At 39.1% G+C, this 20,492-nt stretch overlaps 1 protein-coding gene across 5 annotated transcripts; it reads right to left on the bottom strand.

Annotated features, from left to right (window-relative positions):
- Positions 1–368: 368 nt before the first annotated feature.
- Positions 369–20,283, bottom strand: llgl2 (LLGL scribble cell polarity complex component 2). Of its 5 annotated transcripts, XM_025057668.1 has the most exons (28): positions 19,844–20,281; positions 16,586–16,650; positions 9,948–10,067; positions 9,761–9,858; positions 9,486–9,567; positions 9,171–9,286; positions 8,921–9,079; positions 8,271–8,433; positions 8,060–8,192; positions 7,905–7,959; positions 7,650–7,804; positions 6,616–6,827; positions 6,229–6,296; positions 5,963–6,116; positions 5,471–5,575; positions 5,269–5,364; positions 4,980–5,176; positions 4,610–4,757; positions 4,379–4,526; positions 4,170–4,286; positions 3,899–4,065; positions 3,331–3,595; positions 3,113–3,227; positions 2,950–2,978; positions 2,695–2,742; positions 2,301–2,343; positions 1,633–1,694; positions 893–1,523 (listed from the first exon to the last, which is right to left on the bottom strand). In XM_025057668.1, exons 3-27 carry the CDS (start codon positions 10,020–10,022, stop codon positions 1,655–1,657), a joined length of 2,988 nt encoding a protein of 995 aa, XP_024913436.1. In that variant the 5' UTR covers positions 10,023–10,067; positions 16,586–16,650; positions 19,844–20,281; the 3' UTR covers positions 893–1,523; positions 1,633–1,654. The 5 variants fall into 5 exon arrangements, with proteins under 5 accessions (XP_024913437.1, XP_024913439.1, XP_024913436.1 ...); XM_025057669.1 differs by lacking the exon at positions 16,586–16,650 and having other exon boundaries at positions 369–1,519; positions 19,844–20,282; XM_017034745.2 differs by lacking the exon at positions 16,586–16,650 and having other exon boundaries at positions 19,844–20,277.
- Positions 20,284–20,492: the final 209 nt, after the last annotated feature.

Genomic DNA, 20,492 nt, shown 5'->3' with positions numbered 1-20,492 from the left:
ATTTCCTCGTGTGATCTAAAAAGCTGCCAACCGACCAGTTTCAACAGGCAAACGGGCTACAGTTGGCACATACATACTGTATATGTATATAGATATATATATATATATATATATTAAAACATTTCACTACAATAGCTTACAATTACATTCCTAAATTACATCGTTCATTGCCGACATTAAAAACTGGTTTACATAAAATAATTCAAATAATAATAAAAAAAAACCCATAGGAACCTGTACCCCTGAAAAAGTACAGCATCGTGAGCTATGCAGTAGTGACAAAGTACCTGTGGACAGTGGAGAGTATTAAAACAATATAGTATTTCTAATAAGAGAAGTTGACTGTGATGGAAACAAAAACAAATATAATTTAATCAAAACATGTCCAATTTTATGGTGTTATCATTACACCTGAAAATTATGGAGACAATTTGGGCCAAATAAGAGAAAAAAAATAAAATAAAATTCTATCTTTAGTTTGGGATCACGAGACAACTTTAAAAAAAAAATCTCAACTAAATTTAAAGTCCTACCAGAGTTCATTAAAGTGGAAAGAAAGTAAATGTTTTTCTTTAAAGTCAAGGCACCATTTAAATTAAGAGTTAAATTTAAATTGACAATAAACAGATATTTCAGAACCAATCTATATTAAAACCTCATTAGAACTCACATAAACACAATTAGAATTACTCAAGTAAATAAACCAAAATTTGGAACCAAGATACAGGTGTTTGAAGGGACTGGTGAAGGGGACATACAGTATTGGAAACATTGGCAAAAGTCAAAGGTGTTGTCCCACAATCACTGTCTCTCTAACATGACTGAAGGTCTAATTGTGCTTATAAAATCTGTTTAAATGTCACAAAAAGTTTTAAACTGAGCATCCTGTCTCTGATACAATAACGCTGGATGCCAGTTGATTTTTTTTTTTTTTGAGACTAGGCCCAACATTCAGCATTTATTCTTTCCTGAAAGAATTTTACCTCAAAAAAGGCATAAATTCAGACTCAGACGTTGAACTTTTAAAATATTGTCGTGTGAGACCATGAGGTCCACATTTAGACTTTAACAGGTTTAAATTACTGTAAAATACAGGTGATGATGAAAACTAACTCATTTCACACAGCTAAAAAAAAAGAAAAAAAAAAAAGGTGCCGACAGAAGAGGTGAGAAGCATGGATGAGGATTATTCGCACTGATCACATGTCAGGAATGTTCATCGTGTTGATTTTGGGTTAAAGCAGGTGTGTGTGACCACGTTCTGTGTGTCACTGTAGGCACAGGGTGTTTTTTTTTTTTTTTCTTTTACTCTGTCTACAATATCAGCCCGCAGTCAGCATTGCAGTGCGGTGCACTGAGCTCACTACTGCTACGAGTCCTTTGGCGTCTCTCTACAAGGTAAAAGTTAGGAGTCAGTAGGCGGTCAGTCACTCTGGAGGAGAGGGTTCAAGGGTCAGGGAACAGTAGTGGTTGTGGTTGCATCTCTGCAGAAAGCTTCGGGGACGTCAGCGAGTCAGTTCTGTCTGAGGAAAAACAAAACCAACAAAGAAACATATAAATACATTTACAAAAACCTGATGACATATCAACTCAGTGACTGACAGGTATTTGATAGAATTTGACTTTTTTCACCAGAATTGGAAAGCAGCGATTCTCAAGCTACAGCGTTCTTCACGTGATTCTCCACAAATGACCTAAGGAGAAGAGACAACAGCTCACATTTATCTGATATGTCTTAATATATGACATTTCACAAAGAAAAAGTAAGAAAACAGTTTTACAGTTTTACAAGTTTGGCTTCAACAGGAAGCCCTCAGACCAGGTATTCCCAATGTGTAGTGCGCGAGCTGCCACTAGGAGGTGCGCGAGATAAAAAAAATAATGGCGATTTGGAGTGTTTTCAAGTGGAATTCTTACCCGTAATAAAGACGTCTAAATAAACATTTCCTTTGCAAAAAGTTAAAATCAAAACTGACATGTTAATTTATAAACGTGTTATTTTATTTTAATAAAGAAATACATCCCATCAATTGAAATAAATGTATTTGATTATTTGAAATAAAAGTTATGTTTATCCAGACATTACCAATCAATGCTTTCACTTATTATGAACCTTGGAAATTAGGTTTGTGTTTCATTATTAATAATATTTTTTAACTAATGCAATTCCATTTTGCATCTGAGTTTGCATCAAGCTAGATACCTTTACATACAAACTCATCTTAATTTAACTTTAAATCTTTAGATCTGCAGATGTGACAAAACAATGTTACCATCAACAACAACTTTCTGATACTTACGTCTGGTCTCCCTCCAGGGACTTCTGGATCTCCTGCAGTACCTCTGTAGAAAGAAAGAAGAATGTGAATATGAAGGTTGTTCCAACACATATGATCTGAGTTCAGTCTAATGTGCTGGCATCAGTGGAAGCTGTACAGTGCATGCAAATGAAAGCTTTTTTTTTTTTTTTTTTAAGAAATGAATGTCACATGTTGATGATGTCTGATGTCAGACAGGAGCGGGAAGTTGACAAAGCAGATGAAAGCAGCACACGGTGCAAAGACATTGAAAGTGCCAGACTGAGGAAAATCAAGTACAGTAACAGAGGAGTGTCTGCTGTATAAAACTGTTGTTAAAAAATCATGTCGTAAATAAACAATTTCCTCTGTCTGTCTGTCTGTTACGAGTACTCACTCTCATCATTCAGCAAAGCATGCTCCATAACACGTCTAGCTGCACTTTCTGGAACACAGGTAGCAGGCGATGGGATACATGAACATAATCAGCCGCAGACAAGGTACGTATGTATTCATGTGTGTAAAATCAGACAGTACATGAGCAAAAGCACAGGTAAAAAAAAAAGAACACTGCATGAGGTATTTAGTGTTCGTGAGACGATGGTGCATAAAAACAAACAAAAGAAAATGTCTCTGCACATGCGGCGTTTACCTGCATCCTCACTGTCGTTCCTGGTAATTCTGGAAGATAAAAAAAAAAAAATTTATGAGAGCTATTGTAAAAACATCTATATATAATTTATAATTATATACATAATTAATATATTGATTATCATTTTCAATAATAAATAAAGTTGTTTTTGTCAGACAGTGACCTGTTTTGTTTAGTGGTGCCTGAGTGAGGAACCTCCACCAAGCAGCGAGGTTCCACCACGAAACGTGTCGACAGAGAGAATCGCTCAAACTCGGACGGAGAGATGAGATAGAACCCTGAAGAAAGGCAAAAGAATAACGTAGGATTCACAACTGTGTCGATGGAAAGGGTCTCGTCAGTGTGGAGATGTAAATTCTGGATTTTGTCTTTTGTTTTCACCTTGGCCGTGTTTGGTAAAGACACAGGAAGCGATGCCGCTGACGTCCTCCCGACGTATGCACGGGTAGTGCACCTGCATCTTCACGGTGGGCAGTGACACCACGTGTACGTCACCCTGGTTGGTAAGAACCACCAGGCCACTCTCACCGTAGTCCTCCGAGCGACTGCTGCCAAACCAGGCCACGCCCACTCTGCGTACTCTGGAACCATCTACGGCTGTCAGTTTTAGTTTCATCTTCGCACTGACTTTAGGCAGAGTAAAAACCTGAAAAAACAAAAATAGAAAGGTTAAAATATAATCCACAAATAACAGTGGATTAAGGAACCATGGTTCAAAAATATAGCTGTAAACTAGCTGGGTTTTAGCAGGAAAACCTTTTTTGTCAAGTTAACTAAAAAGAAATGAGGACAAAATTATGGCATTAGAGAAAATGTTAACAATTATAATAACTAAATCTTATAATATTGGAACAATAACAAATCAGGAGATTAGCAGATAATATATTTTTTTAAAAACCTTAGATTTAATGTAACACAGAGAGACACAGAGTTTATGGCTAATCCAGACCTTAAACTGTTCCTCTGAAATGACCAGGAGGTGGTGGGACCCCTGCATTTCAGGTGAGCGAGCCAGGTCGTGGGCCACCTCCAGCGGCTCAGGGAGAGGAGCTCCATGTCCGTCCAACACCACGATCCCAACCACAGGAGCCCGATGCATCAGCTGGATTTCTTTAGCTGGTTTTGAAGATGCACGGAGAGAAATAACAAATCAGCGCTGCAAGAAAACAGAGCTGAATGTACATGTAAAATAATAAAAAATTATATTTTATATTTATTACCCTGATGTGCTGTGATTGGTTCTTCTGCTCTATGCTCTACTGTAGGCACACGGAGCATGTATGCAAACACACAGCCACCATTAGTCCCTGCCCATAGGGAGGGGCTGTTATGGGAACCTAATAACAAAAAATTGAGATACAAGAATTAGGCGTGACGACAAAGGAGGGATTTTTATGGATTGTGTCACAAAGTGAAAAGTGTAACTCACTGTCTGACAGGAAGGTGTCGGCAAAGTAGAGCGTTCTCACGAGGCCGGTGAAAGAATCGTCCGAAGAACGAGCCTCGATCTTTCTCTGGACAGGCGCTAGCTCCATTTCAGCCAGCTCTGCCTCGAGACGAGCGTTGGCATCCTGAATCTGCTCAGAGTGGAGAGAATGAGATCAGAAGGTGGCTGAAAAAAATCCATCCAAGTGGGCTCCCGCAAAAAACAATGACTAACCTTCGCAGCATTGTTGACGTGATGCTTTCTGAGTGACACCCTGCTTCTTCTGATTCTCCTGAAGGACTGTCTGAGAGACTTCTTGATGCTCTTCACCCGGGACAGAGGACCTTCCATGGCCAGCTGATCACTAGGGTTCAGGGTGCACCTTAATCACAGGACAGAAACTATGAACATATGCTGGATTTTAGGACATACTTAAGAGTTTTCTAAAAGTTTTAAGTCTGTTAAAGTGAAGATGACTTTGCTGCTTTGAAAAAGACACTGCATACATAATTTATGTCATTATGTCAGCTCCATGGAGATGAATAATGAGGAAAACCTAATTTCTTAGGACAAATGTGTCATTTATCTCACTGTTGGATCTTACTTGACAAGGACGTTGTTCTTCTGTTGGTAGTCGTAAAGGCCAAAGCCGTGGCTGGTGCCAAAAGCCACCAGCTTCCACTCCGAATGCAGCGTCAGTGCAGTGACTACAGCAGGAGGCTGGCACTGGACCAGGGCGAAGGGCTGGAAGCCCGGAGGGAACATCACAGGCTCATCCCTCACGTCCAGACGAGTGTGACCCTAGTGAACAAGAGAATTACAGACACAAATGGGATCAATGTGGTCATGTGATCAAGCTTTGTTGTTATACTTCAGCGTTGAACATCACTTACCTTCCATCGGAAGCCCTCCTGGCCTTGCAGTAGGTCCACAACTTTGGCCTCCACAGTCTGCTCTGCTGCCTCATCGTTAAGTTCCAGGACCAGAATCTGAAAACATAATTCAACACGTTTTGTGAGAGAAATGTACCTACAGATGATTGTACCAAAACCTGAAATAAGCAGTCTAACATTTAAACCACAATATCTCTCTCACCTGTCCAGCCGTGCCAGCAACAGTCAGATAACCACTGTATTTACATAGATGGATCTTCTGGACGCCGAGCCTCGGGTCATCGCTGTAAGGGTCAAAACACCCGACCTGGATGACAAGAAACAGAGAGAAAGTCACAAATATAACCCATTTACAACAGATAGCTATGGTAAAGGTATCTCAGGATATGTGAAGTCAAACAGTCTGCTGGATTTTAATAACTAAAGTCACTGTATGTGTCTCTGGGCTACTTCATTTTTTTAAATCTTGTTTTCAACTCAAGTTTTCCTCTTTTCTCAAAACATTTCAAAGAACTTGACTTCAGTACTTTGTGAAGCAAAGAAGCAGGCTGTGACCTGCTGCCAAAGGCATCGCAAATTCTAAAAAAAAGATTCTGTTGGATACTCCCAATCTTAATGGAGGACATGAAAAGAAACTGATATTCTTTAAAAAATGTTTTTTTTTTTATTAAGTCATCAATATCAACTGACAAACCTTTCTGAACGGCGGCCACTCTCCTTCTGAGCTCTGGTTCAAGTTATCATTGGGGTCAGAGTCTGTGTGAAAAACTCCAGCTGTGCTCAGCTTGTACATGGGATACAAACAGACTCCTGATGCATCCCAGAAACACACTGTTCCATCTTCATGCCTGTCAAACAGACACACACACATTATATTGTGTTTTGCAGTCTTTAAAGAAAAAACAAACAAAATGTTTTTCATGTTTTTGTATTTAAAAAAAATTCAAGAAGAAAACTGACCCTGTCAGCAGCAGGTCTCTCTGTGGAGGATCTGGGGCCATGTTGGTGCCTCCAGTTATTGGCCATGGCTGCATGAAGAGAAAGGAAATGAAAGTTCAACAATAAGACCCAGTAAATAAGTTCAGTTTACACAAGAGATGAATACCATACATAGAAATGAATACCAGACACTGTTTTGAGAACATTTTTTCAGATGCAGCTGTTTTTGTAGAAGAGCTACTTTTACACTATTTCAAACCTATGGTACCAGGAGCACAAGTGGTCACACTTGACAAAGCTGTAATGTGACTGCTGGAAAATACCAAGTATAATAAGTGTAGAACAAGAAAAGCCAGTGATGCTCATATGGCTCTAAGAGAGATGTGTCAGTGGTCAAACATGTGGTACCTTTTTAGAGTAGTGCGTGTTCTGCAGTTCTCCTGCAGCAAGGATCCTTTCCCAGAGTTTGAGGGGAATGGCAGAAACATGGTGGGAGCAGGTGATGGCGGAGCTGTGGAGAGGGACCAGGTATGGAGTCTGAATGACCGGCCAGCCTTCAGTCTGGAGGTCAATCACCACCAACTCTTCCTCTACCAGGACCACCAGTGCACTGGGATCACCTGTAGACCGAGGGCGACAACGATTATACCTCCTCCATGAAGAGGCACTAAATTTTAAAAACTGTACTTTTGTTCAGTGTAAATTTACACAAATGCCTTCTTTACAACTTTTTAACCAGCACAAGCAGGGGTTCTATACTGCCAGACTACAATCAATCCTGATGCAAATGACACATAGCAGCCAATAGAAATCTAGACCAGTAAAAGTGACAGTAATTACTGCATTTATAGTTGCATCTCTCGAAGATTGCGCTCTGTTCAAGTTAAATTGACCCCCCTCATCCATCCCCCCACTCAGCCATGTAGTTTACAAGTGTATCATAATTTACTTCTGTGTAATTTTTTAGTATTTTGGATCTAAAAAAGATTTTTTTTATTGATCATTGTTTACATACATGCATGCATGCATATATATATATATATAAATAAATAAATTTAGTTTTTCATTTTTGTAGTTTATAAGTGTATCAAAAAAAAAAAAAAAGTATATATGTCTTTACTCTCCCAACTTCCGCAACTAAAAAATATTTGAAAAAAAAAAAACAAAAAAACAACTATAATAGATAACCTATTGAGCACCTTGACTGACACTGTTTGTAAACCTCTTATGAATGACAGTCATTCATTAGCTAACATCCACCAGAGCTCAACTCAGCAGGAGTCAGACCGGTGACTTGTCAACCTGTGAAGTGACTTTGATTTTCCATGTAAGCTGCATTTTTTTAGGTCAAGCTGGACAAACCAGTGGTCAATGAATCAACTCCACTGCTCATTCAAACTACTATTATATTCGTACAGTAAATAAAAATGGACGTTTCTTGCCTGTGTGCCGCGGTCCTTCTCTGATGACGAAGAAGTCAATGATCCTGGAGGTGAAGTCCAGCGCTATGTGTTTTTTACCGTGGATCACTGTGATGCAGTGTCTGTCCCCGTAACTGGCCCTCGGCATACCACCACTGAACAGCAGGAACGGAGGCCTGTGTGCAGCGCAAAAACACACAAAGAAAGTTCAATTTGGTCAAAATCTGAAAATAAAGATCTATGTTAGATAGAGAGCACATCATATAATGAACCAACCCTTCTTCAGTGGGCAGCTGAATGATTTTAGAAATAGCTTTACAAGGGAAATGACCTGCAAGCAAAATGAAAAATTGACATTAAGACTAATAAAGCACAGACTTTGGAGTCTTATAATAATAATAACCCAGATTCAAAAAGGGTTGGGTTCTTACCATAAGGAATGTCTGATTTCTCTTCCTCATCATTTAAATCTTCCTCACCCACCATCCATCGACAATAACTTCCGTCACTGTGTGAACTGAGAACGTAGCTGCCATCGTCTATCCACCATACGCTCTCCAGTTGCTGAAATGACAAGAAAAATATGCATCAAAATAAATCTAGCTTCTTGTTACCCTGATGTGTGAATGTTGAATACGGTACCTGTGTGGCAGGGATGTGCTGAAGGGCACACTGTTTCTCCAGATCCCATATGACCATTAGACCTCGCCCGTAGCCAATGATCACTTGGTTTGGATTGACTGGGTTTTCCTGCAGAGCTTCCACATGTTCTAAATTCCGCCGGCCAATGTAGTCGTCTGGTACACTGAAGGAAAATTAATAATCAGTGGGACAGGCAGAAAAATCACAACGTTTCATCAAATAGGACAGTATGGAATAACAGATGAATTTATTTAATTAAACTTTGTGACCTTTAACAATTTCCCTAATGAAAGTATACTGTAAAAAAAACATTTTGTATATAAAAGAAACCCCACAAAATCAATCCATATTAAAAATATTTGTCAATTTGGTCCAACACCAGTATTTTAGTATAGTTAATTAAAAAAAAAAACAAACAAAAAAAACAACACCAAGTCTTTTTACCCTATTCGGTATGAGAGTTAACAGTTAACCAGAGAAATGATTCATTGATACAATTGGATGGCTGAACAGAAAGTGGTTCCAGTGACTTGATGTGTAAATTACTCATTTCTTGGCATGCTTTCATTCATTTTTCCCCCATCTGTTTAATCTTGAAATCCATTTTTCTGTCATTACTTTTAGCTCACAACTTGAATAGAGCTACCAACCCGTTGGCCACTTGTTCAAGACTAATGTTCCTCTCCTCCAGCTCTCTGAATCCTGGGACCTCGACTATGAAGACATGTCCCCCCTCTGTACCCAACAGCAGCAGCTCCCCAGAGGAGTGGGCCAGCACTGCTGTGACTCGTGTCACACTAGGCGGAGCACTGAGGGGAAGATAGATAGTTTTTTTTTTTTTTGTTTGAAAAATAGAAACTTTATTAATCCAATAAATCAATGTTGACTGATTTGTTTTACCCAGGAGGTCCTGTGAGCATAAACCGTCCAATCTCTAGCAGCTCAGACAGTCCATTGTGGGCTCTTAATGTCCACATGTGCAGACTGTTGTCATCTAGCAAAGTCACCAGCTCAACCTACAAAAACCACACAAAATCAATACAATACAATACAGTGAAAGGTCACACAAAATGTTCATGGCTGTGGTTTACAGAACATTTTAAAAAGGTCCTGTGTGAAGGTCAAACATGTCAGGTCACTGAGCACAACTGCTGTCAATAATGGATTAGAGACAAGAAGATTGGAATTATAGACTGGAAGTCTATTTTACTGTACCTGGTGTGGGAGGAAGTGCACCTGTGTGACAGCAGCGTTCTCATCGTGTAAACCCATGAACTCCACCCCTGGATCTCCATACCTGACCAGCGGTCAAGGACAGATGGCGGTTTTCATTACTACTAGACCTAGTCATCAAAATATTTATCCCCATCACAACAGAACAGTGACTAAAGCAAAGCAAAGTTCAGTCAAATATTACCATATATTAAAGTTTTTTATATTGATATTTGTGACTGTATGATCTATGTTTACAATTGTAGAGTGAAGGATACAGTTTGATGGCTCCTGAGCGGTTACCGATGGCCAGCAGCTTGAGGGAGGGACTGTACCCCAGAGCACTGGGCTGGTGGGGGAATCCATGCTCCAATGTCTGAGGAGGACAGCATGAACAGACAGGAGAGGTTAGAGTGAGCACTGACTAATTTACTTTCCATGTCTGGAGTCTCTGCGTTGACCTGCCTTGTTGAACTGGTACAGCTCCTGTTTGAGTCGATCTCTCTGGGACTCGTGACCGTGTCGCCTAAACCTCTTCATCCTCTCTCAGCATCAGTGAAGAGCCAGAAGGCTCAGTGCTGCACCCTGCATTATAAACAGGAAAACCACACACATTATGATGACTGGTGATAATACTCCAGTGATAATTGTCACTCACAGGGTAACTGAGCTCTGGACATCATACTGTGGTCAGGACTCCACACTGATGGTGTCGTCATCATCACAGTGGTTTAAACAAGGGAACAGTTTATCATGTTTGGCCTAGTCCTCTGAACAAGGATCAAACGATTCACAGGTAAATGACTGTCTTTTGACTTGTCTAGACATTTAGTGTAAACAGAAAAGAATTAAGAAAATGTATTGACTATAGTTTTTTTACTGTATATTTCCTACATATTGAAGGTCCCGTTTCACTTCTTTTAATCTTTATATATCCAGGTTAAGAATGTCTTCCTTAGAAAAAAAAAAAATTTTAGTTTCTCAAAAATCAAAGTTTACAGTCATTCCTTTTTTTTTAGGAATTCTGAGACTTTTCTAAAGCAAATTGTTAGAACACTTATTTGGAGAAAAAGGAAGTTAAGTGTTGATACTTTTTTTTTTACTGACGACAGTACTGACTGACAGTGAATACCAGTGTTGTGACAAAATTAGCAACATAACACCAGAACATGTCATGTTTAATATTTTATAACTGTATTTATCATGATAATAAGCAACGCAGCATTATAATACTTATAAATAATAAATAATTAGCTAACTGGACTGGCTTGTTCTTTGTTAGTAATAATATAGTATTTTTAATTATTATTATTATTATAATTAGTATTATTATCAGTTATTTTCATCATTATTATTTTCTCCAAGCAAAAAAAAAAAATTACCACTAAAAATTACTTTCTTGTAATATGTGTCCATGTTCAAATCCATTCCAAGTCTCTGCCGCCTGATTACTGGGTCAGATCATTACATTTTTATAGCATGTATGTTCTGTGATCTGAATAAGGACTGATATAAAAAAAATAGAGACAGATTAGTCAGTTTACCTGGGGGCTAAAGGGATATGACAATAAAGACATTGTGGAATCCACAGAAGTTAGACGTGTTACCACATGGGCACCACGCCACGTGTCCCCTAAGCCCTATTGTCTTTACTACTTACAGTACATCTGCTGCATGAGACTCAACCTGCTGACCTAAGTCACAACGAACCAGTCTGGATAGACAGGGCAACTCTAATAACAGTCATACATTTGAAACAGGTCACAAGTCTATGACAAACGTCTGGGCTGTGAATCACATTTTTTCCGTCTGAACCAGCTCATTTTCCTCGGTGTAAAAACTGCCACCGCTCGTATCAACAGAGCTGCCTTGACTCACTTTACAAAGTTCAACTTCCTTAGACTTTCCCCACACAGAAGAGGTTTTAATAGTAAATCAAACTCAACTGCTCAACCTGCAACATGAACAATAAATTGTTGGGTTTTTTTAGCTTCAGTATACAGATGTCTTAATCCCACTTGTATCTTTTCGACACAACTAATTATGGTTTTTCAAGTGACTTGAAGAGCACAAATTAGTCATTCACCCAGCCCACTGAACTGTTCGTTTTCAAACCAATTACTAATCAAGGTCCAAGGATGGGAATGAACATTGCAATTATGTACACTGTGGCCTGTCCTTTCTGACATGTGAATACACCTCTGCAGCCACCCACTGTTGTGTCTTGACAGAGAGAACATGAGCAGAGCAGCAACAGTTTTACTCTACAGACTAGAAGTCCCGAAGCTGTCCATCAAGATGACACAAATATAGGGAAACACTCCATAAAATATGTTAATTCTATTGTATCTTATAGCTCCTAGGGTTGGAGCTAAATATGCAAAAGGTAACATAGACCAAAAACATAGAGCCATTTTTTGGACGTACGATTGGCTGACTAGTTCCACATGAACAGCTACACAACCAGAGATTAGTTTCATAAACTAAGACTGTATTTAATGTTAAACACAGAAGTGCAACGGTACTTGGTTGTTTCCAGATTTCAGGGACATGACCCTAGAACCTTCAGATAGCACTGCACTACTTTTCCATTTTGGGGTTCATTAATAATTCTTTTAAAATTACATTTGCTGTCCACAAATTCCAGGCCACTTCACAAACCACTGGTATATGGAACCAGAAGCAAATATGTCATTTTGTTAATAGCAGGGAAGCTAACATTCCTCCTGGGCAGACAAATGACACCAGAGCAGTGGAGGAGGCTGCATATTTGCTGTTCAACCTCAAAGACAGTTTTCCACTGTAATAACCGCTCATTTATTTTACCAAATTGCTTTAACAATTATCGGAATAAAAGGACTTGTGTCATGAGTTTTGTTGTAAACATGAGCAGAAGTCAAAACATCTGGAAATAACATTTGTTCAATTCACAGTCAAAGTAACAATTAGTGCTTGAAAGAACCCAACGAGCCAGTATATAATATAAAGTTCATTGTAGTACTTCCTGAGGTTCCACCTTTGTGTATACTGTATGCTCTGCTCAGCCACCACAGGTTGGTTCATTTACATGGCCAAACAAGGCCATAATTGTCACAGGGAAGTACCTGTCAGCTTCACGGTAATCATAAGACAATGGCGCGTCAGAAGTGAGCACCAACAAAACAGATCTGACTAGTTTCAGCTTCGGTTTCACTTCCATGTCCCCGGGTTCTACCCAGGGATGTGGATTTTCCCTGGAATTCTACCTTAGCAAGAGTGAAGCAATCAACTTGTTGTCAGAAACTGATATTTCTCAACAAGTGCTGCCTTTTGCGTCCTCGTACTGTTTGATCTGCAGTGAGCTCATCCTCTCTGCAGCCAGATAAGATTACATGCAGTGTTTACTGAAGATAGCTAATTCAACCAGGCTTATTGACTATTCTCATCCGTCGTAAACTCAGCCTTTGTCTCCACTGACGACTATCATTTCAACATTCCATGCTCTCAAGATGATATTTGTTACAGTTCATGTCAATCATTTACTGATGTCATCATATTCTCAGGTTCCCAGCATGCCTCCCACGCCAGCCAAGTGTAGCAGGGAGTAAACGGAGGAAGTAGATGTGGGAAAAAAGAAACCTGTCTGAACATGACAACAATAACAACAACAGCCATAAGAAAAGGCCGCTGTTTTAGCAGAGCTGCTACCCTGGCTGTATCTCTTAACAACTTGGAGCTTAATGAGATTCCAGATTGTGTGGCCAGAAAATGTCTGGAATCCAAAACACTCTCTTTGGAGCTTGGGCAATCAGCAGCTATGCTGACACTTGCTGCGAGACAGGAAAAGGTTGAGTGACTGACTCCCAGTGAATCACATGTGCAGGTTCATCCTTCTCCAGAGTCACTATTGTACATGCTTTAAAATGATCTCAAACCTGAAGTCTCAAACTTTGTAAATGTTTGTAAATGTAATTTGATACAACTTAAGATTCAAAAGATGCAACCGAAGAGGAATTTATGCCCGTTAATAATTCGTAAATGGATATGTATACAGTCGTCCGTTGCTGTATTGTGGTTCAGCTGTCGGGCCCTCAGTGCATCACAGGTTTCTAATATTTTGAATGTATTCTTGTTCTGCAAATTTTCCGTTCTATCACGGGTTTTTGCAGGACATTTTGCAACACATACATACAGGTGTATGTATGCGTTATGTATACAGGGTATTCCGAGAAATAACCTGTATGAACGATTTGTGAAATTGTGATGGACAAGTGTTTTGGTTTCTTCTACAGCACACGATGCCTCCTATAGGGATCACAAAGGGTTAATATATACATAAATAATATAATAACTATTGCGTTGTGTTTTTTGCCCTGCAATAGACAAAGAACCACTGTATATTCATTTGGTGTACTCACCAGTAGTGTGTACTACTTTCAGTTAAGCTTTAATAAATTTGCAAAAAACAGGAATGCATGTTTATGTACAGTAGTATATTTCAAACCAAAACAGAACAATTAAACAAAAAGAGATAGTGTTGTCACATTAAACAATATGAACTAAGACAAATAAAAATATTGAGAAATAAAGACAAATTCCTGCATAGATAACACTGCCAGTTGAACAGAAAGTGAACTGAGCTTTTACACCAACAGTGCATTTCAACTGAAGACACCGTCTCACCGATCTAAAACCATCACTGACAAACAAATCAACACACAATGTTGGTTAGATTAGTCTCAAGAAAAAGCAACTTGGTGATAACATCTATCCAACACTGTGCTGCTAAACTGGGAAGGGACATTAGCATATCTAGTGCTAAGGCACAACCTTTTAACATCTTACAATAAGTTTCAATCCCATTCTTATCCAAGATGTTAAAATATCTCCAAACTGCTGTCATTGTTGACCTACTTAAACTACCCCTCAGAGCAATGAGACACTGAACTGTAGTAAGAAAATGCATGACAATGGAAAAAGCCATCACGGGGTATTGTGTTGCTCGATCAGCACGAGTATCGGACACATTACAGATAGTGGTATGAGTATTGGTACATCCCTAATTTTTTAAAAATTGACATACAACTCATTTCCTGGAGAGCCTTTGGTGAATGCTCCTTTTATACCCATGTCAGAATACCTATGATCACCTGTATCATATTTCAGTCTTACTTTGCTTTGGTCACAACTTTTATGTTTTGGGTGCGTTCATTCTTTCTTTGTTGGCATTAACCAAGTAGCAATAGAATACTTTATATGTTTGCCTGTCAGTAGAAGCTTTAATTGACTTAATTTATAGGATTTTAAAGGAGAGGATTGCAAAAATAAAAAATAAAAAATTAAACTGTAACTACACTGGTAGAGTGGGTGCTGCTTGACAGCTGCTGTCAGACATCAGCACAGTCGCAGGGAGTTGGCTTGGACACAGTGCACACACTGTCAAACTTCCTGTGACAACACTCTTGTCCCCATATACACAGGCTGTTGATAAGGGAGCAAAATTAAAAAGTGTTCACGTACAGCCTGGCAACTGCTTTTAAGAGCTGGACACCAATGATCTATTCTTGGTTGCATTAAGACAGGCGGATCGTCTCAAGTCAGCAGTGAATTATAGGTTTAATTTTACCAACAAAATATTTTAAGGTTTTTAAACATATCATGTTTGTCACATTGGCCCACTGCTAAAAGAAAACAAATGCAGACATTGTTGATGCTGGTGTGGCATTTGAGACCGTAAAAGGAAAAATGTTTATTTCTCAAGGGAGAAAAGAACAGTCCCTTGTATCTGCAGGACTACTTGAGTTAAGGCCTTTATCAATCATGACTATAAACAGTGGATACAAAGTCATGCTATAAATTTTTCTTGTCACAGTTTCACTAGGTCCTGAAGCAACATCAATACAACTCAGATTTTTTTGTCTTTCAACAACAGTTGTTCTTTTGTTTGTAGTGACCTACAAAAAATGATAATTTTGTTAACGCTGTTTTGTTGTATTATCCAATAAAACTCCAGGTCTGCATTTTATTGTAAATGGGCAAAAACAGAAACCATTGAAAATAAAGTATTTTTTTCCAAAATCATTGAGTGACTCAGAGTAGAGTAGAACCACACTAAAAACAAGCCTGGTTCAATCTGCAGCCTTTGTTAGCATGTGGAGTTAGCATTGTTAGATGTCGCAGTAGCCTGATGTTTCTAAAATAACAAAATTGATTTGTCACTTTACTATTTCTATTATTTTGTGTCATTAACTAATCTTTTAACATTTAATAATTAGAGATATTTATGTTTTTGTCACTCAGTCCTATATTGACTTTTGGAGCAAACGCTAGGGCTCAATTTTCATTCTGTAAATGCCTAATGCAAAATGGTGACAATAAAGCTAGACTCTAGGAAGTGACCTTATCAAACATTCACACCACACGTTGCATTTGTAAACAATGGGCAGTTCACACTTATGAGAGCAACAAAGGAACTACAGGCAAATAGATACTTCTGTTTCAAATGTGCATAAAAAAAAAGAAAATGCATGGTCATGTGATACTCACTTTCAAGTGTGCTAGTCTGGACTGAGAGAGAGAGAGAAGGAGAGAAAGAAAAATCTGTGGGTCAGCAGGTAGAATCCCACATTAACAGGCAATTTTGAAGAAAGCCATGAGCCAAACAACAGGCTTTGACATGACAATTGATGAGCAACAACATCAAATGTGATCTTTTCCACAAAACCTGACAATAATGCACCAACTAATGTAACCCACACTGGGGAAGAGCCCCAGCACTGTCCTGTACACAAGAGAATAGAGATCTTGTCAGTACTGGGTGTGGTCTGGTGAATATGATATCTTCCACAAACTCATTCTCTCCTTCCTGTAATCAGAAACAGGGAGAGACAGAGAAGACGGCGATGATTGGATTGCTACATTTGGGCTAGGACTAGAGAAATGCCTGTTAAATTTGTTGTAATTAGATTGGGTTGATCGTCGCAGAAGCCTGCAGAGTTTGTCATATTAAAAATATCGATTTCCCACTGTGAAGAACTTCTCAACGGGGCAAAGAAACATTTACCAATAAATTCAATCCAAATTAAATACATATAATAACATGATTAATTATAGATGTTGTTTACCCTGGGTTTTGTTGTTGGACTCTCTTGTGATATTGACTGAAGTGGCTTGGCCTGTTGTGGTCATGCTGAGACAATGAAGATGAAAACAAGGTCAAAATGGCTGCTTGGAAAAGTAACCATGGTGCTCATGTTGCCCTAAGGTGTGTGTGTGTGTGAGATGCAATGTGGGCTGCATACAAATTGGATATTTCTGTAACAATAAAATATATGCAATAGCAACAAGTATTGCTATTGCATATACTGTTACGTGTTTAAGCAGAACTGGAAGTTTACATTTTGCAGATTAAAATACCCAGTATTATACCGAGTACCAAATATTATTAAAATATTAACATTGGTTGCCAGCTATCAGCGCACTTGTGACAGGTCAGGCACTGCACACGTCGCCCTTTTTATAAAGACGCACTGAGTAAAACTCAGGTTCACTTATTAAGATATTAAGGACCGTCTTGTGACCACTTGAGATACATGGCCGATACGCTTCGTGAGGCCAGATAAGAGATTAGGTCTGTCATTGAAAATTTGAAATCTCTGTTTAGCATGAGAGGTGGGAGTTCAAATTGAGGGTAAAAACACAGTTTTGAGTGGAATACATACTGCCTGAAGGATTGACCATGTGACTGAGCAGGAGGTACTTAAGGTACAAAGATACCCTCTTTTGTCTGTTATTAAAATATACTGTATGACTTGTGTTGTTTTGGTTGTTAGCAAGCAACCACACAAACCAAATCCTGCAAGAATAACTTATATTGCTGCTCACTTATTTCTCACTTGGAGCAAAACTCTGAGTTGAGGAATTTGAAAAAAGACTAGTGTATTAATGGGTTACTAAACAAGACATGACAATATTTTTTAATTAGTGTGTATACTATTCATATTTTCAACCTTAACCCTAACATTTAAGAGCTATGATGTTACAGCTGTAGTTAGCCAATATATGTGGAAGGTTAGTTAAATTTAGTTTTAACCATAAATGTGGCTTTTAACTGATCACTTCATTTTTTTCTGTGTTTACTACAGGATTTACTAATGTCACAACACTCCAATCCAATAAGGCCAAAGAAGTGGTTTTAAAATAATGGCAAAAAACTGCAAAATGAATGGTTTCATCCAACAGATATTTAAAGCCACAGACAGCATTGTAATAAGAAAATAATGTGCATATTTTTAGGCAACGCACACATAACAGTTCCTGTATAAATTGCGTATTAGGAGACAAAGACCATAGATTTAGAGCTACAATCCCACTTTAGTAATGGCTTTTCCTTCTTTTAAACTTAGTTTCCTTGTAAGTTTCAAGTACATGGCTGGTTTGAGGAGTACTGCCCTTAATAGAAATTAAACTCAAAAACTTTTGACCTAAAGACAACTGAGAACGAGGCAGATGGAACAAGTGAGCTGCTCAATCAACATACCATGGCCAGGCAGAAAACATTAGCAAAAAAAAAACTGTACTAAGTGATAAGACGAAAAAAATGTGTTCAGAACTAGATGCTCTTAAATGACTTTTTCACCTGAAAACATTTACGACTTAAGGATTTTTATGATAATTTCCAGACAGATACAGTTAATCTTAAAAGAATTCAGCATAGTTTCATGCACGTGCTTGCTATGTACAACAGGTTTTTAGTCTGCAGAGCTGTGTTGTCAGAGTGAAGATATACATCTACATTTGGATTTAAGAACTTCCTCAAAGCAGAGAATTCTAGTGGAAATGGATCATGACAATCAACTGCTTTATCTTCACTTAGATTCCACAGCTCTGCATTCTCTGCCCGGAATTATCAAAGACCACAGTTTGTCTTGTTTTTTCACGTACCTTTTTAACAACACAAATAACAGGAGTCAGCTCTGTAAGGCTAAATTCATTTCTGGCTAAAGCAGACAACATTGTACGCCCATTTATATCAGCTCTTGTCAAAACGTCTTTGTAACGCTTTCTTTGTTTGAAACCATGTCTTCCTAAAATTTACAGCCGAGTCAGCCTCTTTATGGCATAGCCAGGAGGGGGCCATTTATTTTGCCTCCATATTAGTTTCGGGTGGACTTTACCACGCAGGTGGGACGACACTGAACAAAGGCTTTTTGTTTGACAACTCTTGTGCTGATGCAGGTGGAGCCAGAAAGGGACACTGCCCTTGTGTCCTTCAGTATGCAGATTAGTTGTCTTTTTTTGCCAGTTGTAAGTGAAGTTTGAACGGTGTTAAACGTGAGACGAGGTTTTGGGTAAGAGAAAAGAAAGATATAGAGAATATGGAAAGATCTGCACCCCCAATAGACTCTAAGTGTCACTGATTGTTACATGGATAATATAAATAAAGATTTCCATATTCAACCCTCAAAAGTTTCCTAAGGCCCATTTGGAGAGTCCAGTGACCGTTTTATTTTACCGGTATTTTGTGGTTGTATCCCCCAGAATTTACCCTGAAACCTGCCAAACCGGTGAAACACTTGCCCCTGTCTCACACATAACACAAACAACACAACACGATCGCTCATGCTCCAAAGCAGAGCGCTGACTCAAAAGGCTTGGGTTTACTAAGGCACTGACATACCTGCTGAGGAGACACACCTTGTTGGAGTGAGCTCAGCTCAGCTTCAGACGTTTCCGTCATTATGCAATTTCAGTAGGAATTCACTTGCCTTCTACACAACTGCTCTTGACGTGACACATTCTTTTATTGGAGGGGTGCAATGAATGATATGGAAGCCCCATAAAACAATAAAACACATCTTTGAAGAACAAACGTCGACCTTATTATAAACGAGTCAGACGTTTCACGTTAGAGCTTGATGACAACTTAAACAACAACTCTTAGCCAACAACTATATTACAATATGGGGTTCATTACAAAGAGGCACCATATATTGAAACAAACTTTGTTTAAACAGCTTTCACTTTAAAATGACTTAACAAAAACGATACCGAATTATAATACTGGGGTGAAAGTGCAACGTGGAGTCTAAAGAATCGTCAAAATGAGCTACAACAGAGGCGACAGCGTTGAACTGCTTTAAGTTTGAGCGGAATATAAGGGGGATTAGCCAGTTAGCCAGTACCAGGCAACTCCGAAGAGTGATTTCTCGCTACAACAGCGGCGTCTACTCTAGCTCGACTTGGAACCTCTGCGCAGGGTGGAAATGAATATTTAAGTTCAGTCATTAGTTCAGTGAGTGGTCTTAAAAACACCTGTGGCCAGCACCAGCATCTTGTGAACAATAACTGTGCGGGCCCATCTCCTTCTTCTCCAGACCCACCTGATTTAAAACAGCCGTGGCGAAGCCGATGATCTCCTTCGTTCTACGACTCTACCCTCGGCCAGTGTCCCGTTGGCTGGGAGCCCCCGCCTCTTCCACGGTAGAAGAAAATGTGTTGGAACGAACAAAACAGTCACTGGACTCAGGCAATAGTATATTCGTCAAGAAACGTCACGGCTGAGAGACTCAATCCAAGTCCGCGAATCTTGCTCCTTCCGCCAGTGTGGTAGTGTTAGTGGTTGCTGTAGCCTGTGTGCTTCTTCCTGCTGCTAAGGCTAAACTTCATTGGTCTTCAAACTCCGCCCCCGTGGTGCATTCAAGTTCAACACGAACAAGGCAAAACTTTAAATAATTAGCAGCACCTGCTGCGAAGTATTTAATTCTACGTTCGTTCAGCTAAGTCGCACCCAAGACATTAATTGTTGCGATTTTGTAAGCGCAACTTTTAACCGATTACTTCTGTAAAGATAATGTCTTCCGAAAATCCGTCCTAACCGTGTTCAGTAGGAGACAAGGCGAGACTGCAGGCAGGCCAGTGAAGCACACACATCTAAAAAGTCACTTTTGTACTTTGTGCAGAGTGAGGTCTATGATGTGTGGTTCAAATACAGTGTGAAAGAGACATTTTTGCTTTTTTTTAATTAGTTAA

The sequence above is a fragment of the Cynoglossus semilaevis genome, chromosome 8, assembly GCF_000523025.1.
Source record: "Cynoglossus semilaevis isolate Cse_v1.0 chromosome 8, Cse_v1.0, whole genome shotgun sequence".
In the NCBI taxonomy this organism is placed as follows: Eukaryota; Metazoa; Chordata; class Actinopteri; order Pleuronectiformes; family Cynoglossidae; genus Cynoglossus; species Cynoglossus semilaevis.
This window is presented reverse-complemented; position numbering and strand designations above follow the sequence as displayed.